At 35.1% G+C, this 11,522-nt stretch overlaps 2 protein-coding genes across 2 annotated transcripts in view; one reads left to right on the plus strand and one right to left on the minus strand.

Moving 5' to 3' along the window:
- Window positions 1-11,522, minus strand: part of LOC118749126 (ribose-phosphate pyrophosphokinase 1-like) — a 537,936-nt gene that overhangs the window by 306,890 nt on the left and 219,524 nt on the right. The window lies entirely within an intron of this gene.
- Window positions 6,244-6,957, plus strand: LOC118749195 (sperm flagellar protein 1-like). The gene has a single exon (XM_036483979.1). The coding sequence runs from the start codon at window positions 6,244-6,246 to the stop codon at window positions 6,955-6,957; it is 714 nt and encodes a 237-aa protein (XP_036339872.1).

Consider the following 11,522-nt stretch of genomic DNA (forward strand, 5'->3'; position numbering starts at 1 on the left):
TTGTATATATACATAAGTATAAATATTTTGTGATATAATAATAATACTACGCATATGTGTATATGTATAAATACTATAAAGATGAGCTCTTATTTGTTAATAACAATAATAGATTGGCGCTTACACATATGTTAGTGTTTGGCCGAGCTTCTCCTCCGATTTGTGGCGTGCGCCTTGATGTTGTCACACAAAGCGGAGGGACCTACAGTTTTACGCCGACTCCGAACGGCGATTGTATTTTTATGAGAAGCTGTTTTTCATGGCAGAAATACACTCGGAGGTTTGCCATTGCCCGCCGAGGGACGACCGCTGTTAAGAAAAAAACCTTTTTTCTATATTTTTGCGATGTTGCTTTGACCAGGGTTTGAACCCAGGTGCTGCGGAGTGGAAGCGCGCACTGCTTACCACTACACCACAGCGGCCGACGCTCTTATTTGTTACTTTTTGTAAAAAAGACTACGACTGCAATATGAATGAATTTCAGTTCCATAATTTTTAGTTTATTCAGTTTGTAATTAGCTTTTTAAGCTGATATAAAAAACATTTATATTTCTTTGCTTAAAAACACAAATTTATTTTTATTTCTAGTATTCGCACTAAAGCAAGACTACAAAACTAGTTTGTTAGAATATTTTTATTTAATGGTAATAATATCCCGAAATATCCCGGGATCCCAGAATTACTAATTTAAGATCCCGAAATCCCGGGATTCACAAAATAGTCCCGGATTGGAGGCCTTAGTCGAGACCTGTCGATTTAGGTCAGAAAATACGATTTTGTAGATTTATGAGTTTTTGAATGACTATTTTTGATTCGATTTCAAAGATCGAATATAATCTGAGAAGAGGATATATAGTCCTTGAAAATGGTATATAATGATATATTGTCGGTCACGGCTCGCTGGGAATTTTTTATCGGATAAATTAAAAAAGAACCATATTTCTCTTAATTTTTTAAATTTTGACCATCGGTAATTTCTAGAATTTCAAAATATGGGGCACAATCTAAAATTAAATCTATTTTCAAATAAACTGATACCTCATATACTGCAATCGCATAAAAATTGTCGAATTTAGGCGACTTTTCTTAAATACGGCCTTGAATTTATATGTGTGTATGTACCGGAACTTCAGATTTTTTTAGCAGTGTGGCTTAAGAATTCATCAATATTTATTAAAAATTGATATATACAATCGCTCTTTAGCCAAAAGTGGGTTTTCAAGAAATTTTAGGAAAATGGGGGTGGCACCACCCACTTATATGATATATGTGTATCTCAAAAACTACTTGACCGATTTCTGAAATCGGAAAAAAACCATGGGCTCCACCAACGTAACGGCAATTTCAAGAAACTCAAAGCTGGTTATATTTTAGGAGGAGTAGGTTTTCAAAAATATTCAAGACGAAGGATTTCAAAAATATTCAAGACGATACCTAAGGAGGCATATATCATACAAGTAGGCGGTGCCACCTTCATTTTTCCAAAAATTTCTTGAAAACCACTTTTTTGCTAAAGAGCGAATTTATATATCAACTAGCTTTTACCTACGGGTTTCACGCCCCGTCTTTATACAAATATGAAAAATACTTTAGGTAAAGATGTTATATTTTATTTCTGCTCTAATTTTACTATAGCCATGATAGCAGAATATGATAGGACATTTTTATAGCTTGGGTGTTATGGAATGAAATGCAATTATAATTTTTTGGCATAGCAGGTGTTTTTATTTAGGTTAAAATATCTCCAATAAGTTATATAATAGATGAAATAACAATGCAATTATCACACATTTTATTTTCGATAAAGTTTTGGGTTTTACTTTAAAGCATTCTTGTTTGTTGTCATTCCAAAAGCTTAACGAACTGGAAATTTAAGTCTTTTAAATTCGAAGGGCATATTAAAAATAATGAAGGTGGTGATGTGACTTATGGTTCCGAATAGGAATGTTAGTCCCGGGATCCCGGTCTTTTTAAGGTCTCGAAAATCCCGGGATGCTTGGCAAGTAATCCCGGGATTTTCGGTATTTGTAATTTGCACTGATGGCAATAAGAGAAACCCCTTTTCTTGACCAGTATTGGCTATATTTCTCTTTTTATTAAATAATTAATATTTTTTATAAATGTCTAGCTCATTATACATATAACACCGAGCGATAGTAAATTTTAAACACAAATATCAATATATTCGCGAAACCATGGGCAAAATATAGTAAAATTGCGTTTTTAGTTTTTCACTCTGACGTCAGTAATTCAAAAATGATTTAAAAAATTCAGAAAAATGTGCTTAGGTAAGAAGTATGGGTATACAATTAATGAGGAAACCCTGTAAAATTTAAACAGATTCAAGTTTATAGTGCAGAAGGGCTGGTAAATATAGAAAATGTAATTTTAAAATTTTATTCTTGAAATTTCGCAGTATTGTTTTTGAAAAAACTATATGTTAGGGGCTTATATAAACTCGATAACATCGTCGAATTTCGTTCTTCTAACTTTGTCAGCTTAAAAATTACCTATTCGTTCTTGTGGATCCAAAAAATTGAATTTTTTTAAATTCTAAAGAAATCTGTTGCATTTGCTACCCATATTTCTATTCTACATTGCATTGAATTTTTTAATAATTTTTGGAATTAATCATATCTTTGAAATAACAAATTCCTTCAAAATAAATCCTGCGGTCAGAGAGAAAAATAAAAACTTTAAATAAAAAGGTAGGTTTAAACCCATTTATTTATTATTTCTTTCATGGTAAGAGAGCTTCTCAAACAATATAGAAGCAATTTTTTCGACTCAAGTTGTTGAAAAGTAATGCATATCTAAATCCCATCCCGAAAATCCCGGAATCGGAAAAAGCCGAAAAATTAACATCCCTAGTTCCGAAGTTATAGCTGATTAAAAAATTGCAGGCCTATGTGAGGTGCCACGCCCCCTCGAAAAATTGACACCATATTTGCAAATAAAACCATACCTATAACCTTCCGGGGTAAAAACAAATAAGTGTTCAAAGCTTCGTGCGATTCCGTGTCGTGGCTTAAAAGTTATAAGGTAATAAACAAACAGACATTCACATTTATATATATCGATAGATTTTGAATAAATATTGATGAAGTTCTTAGCCACACTGCTAAAAAAATCTGAAGTTCCGGTACATACACACATATAAATTCAAGGCCGTATTTAAGAAAAGTCGCCTAAATTCGACAATTTTTAGGCGATTGCAATAAATGTGGTATAAGTTTATTTGAAAATAGATTTAATTTTAGATAGTACTCCATATTTTGAAATTGTAGAAATTATCGATGGTCAAAATTTAGAAAACTAAGATAAATATGGGTCTTTTTTTAATTTACCCGATAAAAAATCCCAACAAGCCTAGTCCGACAATAGATTATTATATACCATTTTAAAGGCCTATATATTCTTTTCTCAGATCATATTCGATCTTCGAAATCGAATCAAAAATAGTCATTCAAAAACTCATAAATCTACAAAATCGTATTTTCTGACCTAAATCGACAGGTCTCGACCTCTAAATGACCTTTAAAAAATCTACAAAAATAGACGATACGATTTCTCATAAAAGGGAATAAAATTAGGGGGCATTAGCATTTCCGATGGGCACCCTAATATGTATGTATGTCAACTAGGACTGATGATTTGACACTAGTAGCTCGTTACTAGTAAATTTGTTGGCCTATGTGAAATATGAAACAAACCTTCCCAAGAAACAGTGGGTTTGGTTAACAATTCGAGAATGATGATTTTTTTTAAGTGGATAATGAATGTGAAATAAGTTAGTATTCGATTCGAGAACTAGGCCATTCTCCAGCAAAACGGAACCTTCGTTATCCAATGTATTTTCTCTTCGTTATGAATTCGAAATCCAGCCCGTTACAGGCTAAACTAATATTCACGCACGCCGCCAATTTACTGTCAAAAATTTCTCATGCACATACAACTTGTATGGGACCAACCGAAATTGAACGGCGTGCGTATGAAGCTAACTCAATTTCCAATTTTTGTTCTGCGTGACATTTTGATTTGACGTTTCGCTCAATGAAATCAAATGCAAACGCACGCAAGCCAATTTCGGGTGACGCAAAAACACAAATTCGACGGCGTGCGTACCAAAACGCAAGCCGCGAATATTAGGTTAGCCTGTTATAGAATTAAAATTTTAATGAGAGTGAGTGATTGTCTTATGTTTGCCTTCCAGAATGAGCTGGATTTCATTTTCTCTCTTGTTACTATGGTTTGCATTTTTTTCGAACCCATTTCGAGTGAATTTCCAACATAAAGTAGTGGTCTGAAATTATCGATAGTCGGCACTAGTGTGTGATAGTTCTTTAGAAACCATCGATAACTATTCATAGTTTTCGAAAGTCATCTAAACTTACAATTTGGATTTGTATTGCGCTTGACAAATTTGTACAAAATATTTTTTACAAAATCAGTAAATCGCTAGCTTAAAGTGAATAGTTGCTAAGTCCATTTTTTTTTTAATTTTACAAGGGAGGAAAAAAACTTCTCATAGCCATTTTCTTCAAGAATTTTGCAAAATTTTTAATAAAATATTTTACGTGTTTAAAGCAAAGCAAAACTTCATACAAACCAGAAGGATTCGTTGCTAATTAAAAAATTAGATTTTTTAGAGCTACATATTTATTTCATTCAATTTTATAATTCAATATCAGTTATTTTACTTCATTCAATATCAGATATTTACCTTCTTCAGTTCTTTTCCCGAATCAATCCACATTTTTCGCTTATCAAAGCACCCGCTCAAACAAGAAAATGCTTGTAAAAGTACGCTGCCGAACTATCTCTTATTAAAAGGTGCTGCCAGGTTGTGCCAAATGTGCATACAAAGTACAATTAAAAAATAATGTAAGAAAAACAAAAGTATTCAACTCGGAACCCGCCGGGGGTAGCAGAGGAAGAGGGAGGCCCCCACTGCGATGGAAAGGCCAAGTGGAGAAGAACTTGGCTTCACTTAGCATTTCCAATTGGCGTCAGTGGCCACGGAAGAGAAACGACTGGCGTGCTTTGTTGAACTCGACCAAAATCGCTTAGGCGGTTACAGCGTCAAATAATAAGAAGAAGAAAAACAAAAACTATCGATAGTATTGAAAACGATAGTCCAAATCCATCGATAGCGTCGGTATTGCCATCGATAGTTTCAGATCACTAATATAAAGTATAAACAGAACCAAATCGCCGAGTGAATTTCGTCGGACGGAGCGATGCCGTCGGGTGATATTCGCCGCAACATTTCACCCAGTAAAACAGAACCGAAACGAATTGGATGGATGACAAATACAAAATATAACAAGTAATTCTTAAGCAACAAACAACTTCAATTCTCATACACAAATTTAGAAGTACCGTCAATTTCTTCACGATCCAAAGATGAAATCTAAACCAAGTTAGTATGGTACAACCCCTGAGACACCACCGATAGGAAAAATAATTATCGAAATCGGTTGACGTGGTCCAAAGTTACGCGGTAACGTACATAAAAAAAAAATATTCCGACGAATTGATAACCTCCACCGTTTTTGAAGTCGTTTAAAAACACAAAAGCGAAAAAATTAATCCACAAATTTTCCCATTCTGCCTATTCCTGATAATTACTGACTACTGATTCTGTGTCGAGAGATAGCGGCCCGTCAGACGAACTTCGTTGCCGCTTTGGGTGTGTGTTTTAGTTTTGGCAGCAAAAATTCGTCCGACGAAGTTCGTTCAGCGATTTGATTCGATTACTATGAGCGTTGGAAAACTCAGATTGGTTATGAGTTCGTTGTCAATTCGATATGCATATTGGATATCGACGGTCATTTCCGAACGATCGCCACAATGTTTACTGGGTTAATTGTGTCCCTTTGCATTGATGATGACGGTGACATTCTAGAAAAAAACTTACCGTTTTGCTCCACCGGCATCTGGTGAAACAATAATGGAGTTTTTCCACTCTGGTATATTTTCCTTAATCCACTTTAAAACAGCCGGTTCAGCATAAAGGTTGTCCACAGGAATATCAAAGAAACCCTAGACAATAGAAATAGAACACACTTGTACATATATCGTAATAGATATTCACAGCAAAAGAAGGCAATTTAAATTTATTCAAAACCTATTCAACTTTCAAAGATACATAGTATACATACATACATACAACATACATACATACGTCTGTATAAAGGAAAATTCTAAAAAGGAAACATTTATTTAAACATCATCTTCGAAATGCCAAAAAGATTAACTGATGAGGAGCTTTCAGAACTTAAAAATTGGCTAGCAGATCATCAAATCAATCCGAATAAATTGCATCGCGAGTTTTCAGATGCAGTAGCTTTTGCGAATTTGTTAAAAAAATTGTATCCTAAATTAATAGATTTGCATAATTATCCGCCTAGAAACAACACTCAACTAAAGTTAAACAACTGGGAAACGCTAAATTTTAAAGCCCTCGGAAAAATTGGTCTTCAACAAACTAAAGACATGTTAGAAAAGTTTGCGAAAGGTACCCCCGGAGCAATAGAATCCCTGCTGTATGATATCAAAATGCATGATCGAAATTCTATAAAAGGTGAAAGAAATGATGAACAAGAGCAAGCCTGGTCAGAAAATGACGACATTATTGTGGTGAATGTTAATAAAAAGATTGGTGATGCAATTGTCCAAGTCCCACAAAAGATGATTTTATACTCAATCTACGAGCAAGCTCTTCGAGACTGCCAGACAAAAGACTCTTGTTTGAATTCCGCAAATCAAAAGATAGCTCATCTTGAAAACATACTGAAACTTAAAGCTGAGCGAATAGATGAATTGTGCGGTCAACTTGCTAAGGTGTCAGTGCGAAGTTTGTTGAAGCATCATAATTTAGAAAATTCTAGCCCCAATTCGCTCCTTAATTTGGATAATATTGAAAATGAAACGAATATATGTTTAGATTTTTAAGTATTTTCATTAGGCTCCTATGAGCTTACGATTTAAAAAAAATAAAAAAATAAAAAATTGGACGAAATACATATAAACACATGTACTAAAAATATATCTACATATGTACCGTACGTATATTTTTATTTGATGATAAATTAAATTTACATAGTGTATCACTGGGCGGCCGTTGTGGCTGAGTGGTAAGGTACATACGTTCTACCACTACTAACTTGCCTTCAAGTGCGAATAGGTTTTACGGACATGTAAAAACATTCTGCTAATGCAGATTTGTTGGGAATTACTTAATCTTCTTACTTATATCTACTATCTACGGTAGTAGTGCACTTTAGCGAAGGTAGGTCAAAATGGACGGAAAAAGTTCGAGAGTGGTATCAATCGACGCGTCTTAACGCCAATAATAACAATCCGAGACAGGAAATTAAGATTTTTAATTCATTGAAAAGTTATTTGCAAAAAACACTTGCACTTTCCGCACTATGTTTCGATGAATTTCACACAAATGAAAGGAAGAAATGAACTTAATTTAACACGTATTTATTAGTTTTTATAGATTTGTCATGTTTTTAAGTGTACATTGTCGCGAAATTCTGTATTTAATAGCAATATTCCAATGGTGAAAATCCGCAGAACAATCTTGTGTAGTTAATATAAATAACATGGAGGAAAACTGGTGCTGCCACTCTATTAAAAATAATAAAACTTTAAAATTCATTTCATTTACGGTTGATTTTCCTATTGTTGACTTACAACTTTATTTAATTAGCTGGTGCATACAAACAGCCTATTGCCTTGAAAATATTGTGAATCCGTTCACCGGCAGTTGGATACTTGCGCAGGAAGAGGAACTCTGCAATGTAGCCCTCAAAGTGCTCCTCCACTCTTCCGTATTTTGGCACTTTTGACCGGAGTTCACGCCAATGTCGCTCGATGTTTTGCGTGTGCGCCCCCGTCGTTGGATCCACAAAATTTTCGCTGTGGTTCACATTTTCATGTGTATACCCATGCTCCTTCAAACTATCATATGCTTTCCAGCAGTCACTGTATATCACGGACCCTGGGGCAATTTTTTCCTTTATTACTCGAAGCAGGGTGTCTCGAGTACGGTCTTCCACGGGGATCACGAACATCTTTTTTGAACCGCGCTCTATACCACCGAAAACCCATTGTCACTCAATCCATCTTCCACGATTGTACTTCCTGCGGCCCATCTTTGCCTCGTCGATTTCGACCACTTTCCCCTCACCACCTAGCATACCGTCGCTATTTTCAATTGCCCATTCCATCAACACCTCTCGCGTAAAATTCGTCCAGTCGACCACTGTATGTCGGGCGATGCCTATTTCCTCCTGGAGGAAGTCGGTTTTGGGGTGATTCATCGTAATAAAAAACACTACGAATCGACAAATTTGGTCCACGGTGAGGTGGGAGCCGGAAAAAAATGTACCGCTGTATATGCTGCTCTTAAATGAGCACGTAACCTTTTTTTCTACTTTATTCTTGGTTACCGTTCGGCTTTTGTAGCAAACAAAAAAGTTTCTCCATACGGTACAGGCACTTCCACAATTCGGACAAGATTTCTCGGTTTTTAAAACACCATGGTTAATAAAAACACTTTCAGTTCGTCTTCATCCATTTGTTCCTTTTCTTCGCACGCAGAAAGGAGAATTCTAAAGGTGTTCTCTGCAAAAGGTGTTCAGCCCCCTTCTTTGGAACACAGAAAGGAGAATTCTACTGCCTGAGGGTTATAATCCCTAAGCGCGGCCGAAGGCCGCCAACGCAGAAAGGTGTTCAGCCCCCCTTCTTTGGAACACAGAAAGGAGAATTCTACTGCCTGAGGGTTATAATCCCTAAGCGCGGCCGAAGGCCGCCTACGCAGAAAGGTGTTCTCAGCAAAAGGTGTTCAGCCTCCCTTCTTTGGAACACAGAAAGGAGAATTCTACTGCCTGAGGGTTATAATCCCTACGCAGAAAGGTGTTCGATGCACAAAAACATTTTTAATAGAGTGGCAGCAGCAATTTAGTTCCATTTTATTTTTAATAGAGTGGCAACACTAGTTTTTCTCCATGTTATTTATATTAACTACCCAAGATTGTTGTGCGGATTTTCATCATCGGAATATTGCTATTAAATACAGAATTTCGCGAAAGTGTACACTTAAAACATCACAAATGTATAAAAACTAATAAATACGTGTTAAATTAAGTTGATTTCTTCCTTTCATTTGTGTGCAATTCATCGACTTTTCAATGAATTAAAAATCTTAATTTCCTGTCTCGGATTGTTATTATTGGCGTTAAGACGCGTCGATTGATACCCCTCTCGAATTTTTTCCGTCCATTTTGACCTACCTTCGCTAAAGTGCACTTTTACCCTATCTACATCTACCTACCTAAACTATCTTTGACTTTGCTAGCAGGGTTGTTGCGAATATTCGCATTCGCAACCGCGGAGCCTCCGCATTAATTTTAACATTCGCATTCGCTTTCGTATTCGCAATAATCAATGCCGAGCTTTTGCGAATGCGAATGTTGTGCAAGTGCACCGATAAAACGTATATCTGGCAAACAAAATGACAATTTGTAGCCAATATTTTTTGCCTTTAGTCGTGGTAGTATTTCTTTAACAAAACTGGTCAACTTTGATAAAAATGTATTTAAACATATTATTTCTTAAGCTGTATAACCGAGATATCAATGGGCAGTCATACAAGTTCCCACTTCTACTTGACCTTTGACGTACGTCAAAGAGAACATAGTCCTTTTAATAATATTTTTTTTTTTTTGTTTTCTGTGCTTTAAATACCTGCATTTTGATTTGATTTTGACGTTACATACCGTTACCTTAATTCACAAAGGCCCTAACCAGCAAATTTGCTATTTTACAGGAGAAGCAAAAAACATTACAAAAAAAATGTTTTCAATTCAAACAAAAAACTTTAGGATTTTCTTAAGGTTTTTACATAACGTTGTAACTTCCTTAAACTGGACTGTAAAAAGTAAGATGATAATTTAATTATAGTTGACATGTTTCAGATAATGTTTGATATGCCTAAGAAATTAATACAAAAAAATATCAATCCTTTTATGGGCATATCGCCGGGTCGAAGTAACTTCGAGTTACACATACGCGTTCCACAAGTAAGTTTTATATTACATTTACATTGGACCAAAATGCGTGATTTGAAATCAGTCATTTGAAGGTGTTTACACTGCTTGATCCGCATTTGCTTTGACTTCTCATCAAATGAAAAGGGAAGACAAAAACAAAATGTATGTAAACAAACACTACATTTATTATATTGTTATTGTTTCTTTGATATACGCTCACAGTTTGAACTTTGCTCGAGTTTTTCTACAAGTAGCTTGTGGAACAAGCCTAATATCGAGGGCTTATATTCAATAGCCTCTATCTGCAATTTTCACAAAAACAACTTTGTGATGTTAGAACCCATCTGGGTCTTATTTGTCATCACTGGTGTTAATTCCGACTTTGCAATTTAAAAGTAAAAGTAAAGGTCAGAATTAACATCACCGATGACAGTTAAGTATTAGGTGGATTTTTATATTAGAATCTCATTTTTATGGAAAATGCAGACAGAGGGTATTGAATAAACATATATATATATATATATATTGGAGGATTAATTATTTAATAACCTCCTCCTTTTTTTGAAGTCGGTTAAAAACAAAACCGACTTCAATTCTCATATAAATAAAAAATTAGGATTGTCGTTAATTTTATCGTAATCATCTTCGAAATGCCAAAAAGATTAACTGATGAGGAGCTTTCAGAACTTAAAAATTGGCTAGCAGATCATCAAATCAATCCGAATAAATTGCATCGCGTGTTTTCAGATGCAGTAGCTTTTGTGAATTTGTTAAAGAAATTGTATCCTAAATTAATGCATTTGCATAATTATCCGCCTAGAAACAACACTCAACTAAAGTTAAACAACTGGGAAACGATAAATTTTAAAGCCCTCGGAAAAATTGGTCTTCAACAAACTAAAGACATGTTAGAAAAGTTGATGAAGAAAAGATGAAGATGAAGTAGAAGATGAAGATGAAGATGAAGATGAAGATGAAGATGAAGATGAAGATGAAGATGAAGATGAAGATGAAGATGAAGATGAAGATGAAGATGAAGATGAAGATGAGGATGAAGATGAAGATGAAGATGAAAATGAAGATGAAGATGAAGATGGAGGAGATGGCGGAGATGGAGGTGGAGATGGCGATTGAGATGGAGATGGAGATGGAGATAGAGATGAAGATGAAGATGAGGATTAAAATGAAGATGAAGATTAGGATGGAGGTGAGATGAGGGTGAAGATGAAGGTGAAGATGAAGGTGAAGATGAAGGTGAAGATGAAAGTGAAGATGAAGTTGAAGATGAAGATGAAGATGAAGATGAAGACCAAGATGAGACGAAGATGAAGATGAAGATGAAGATGAAGATGAAGATGAAGATGAAGATGAAGATGAAGATGAAGATGAAGATGAAGATGAAGATGAAGATGAAGATGAAGATGAAGATGAAGATGAAGATGAAGATGAAGATGA

This window comes from Rhagoletis pomonella, unplaced genomic scaffold (assembly GCF_013731165.1).
Source record: "Rhagoletis pomonella isolate Grant_MI unplaced genomic scaffold, Rhpom_1.0 Rhpom_scaffold_00014, whole genome shotgun sequence".
NCBI classification, from domain to species: Eukaryota; Metazoa; Arthropoda; class Insecta; order Diptera; family Tephritidae; genus Rhagoletis; species Rhagoletis pomonella.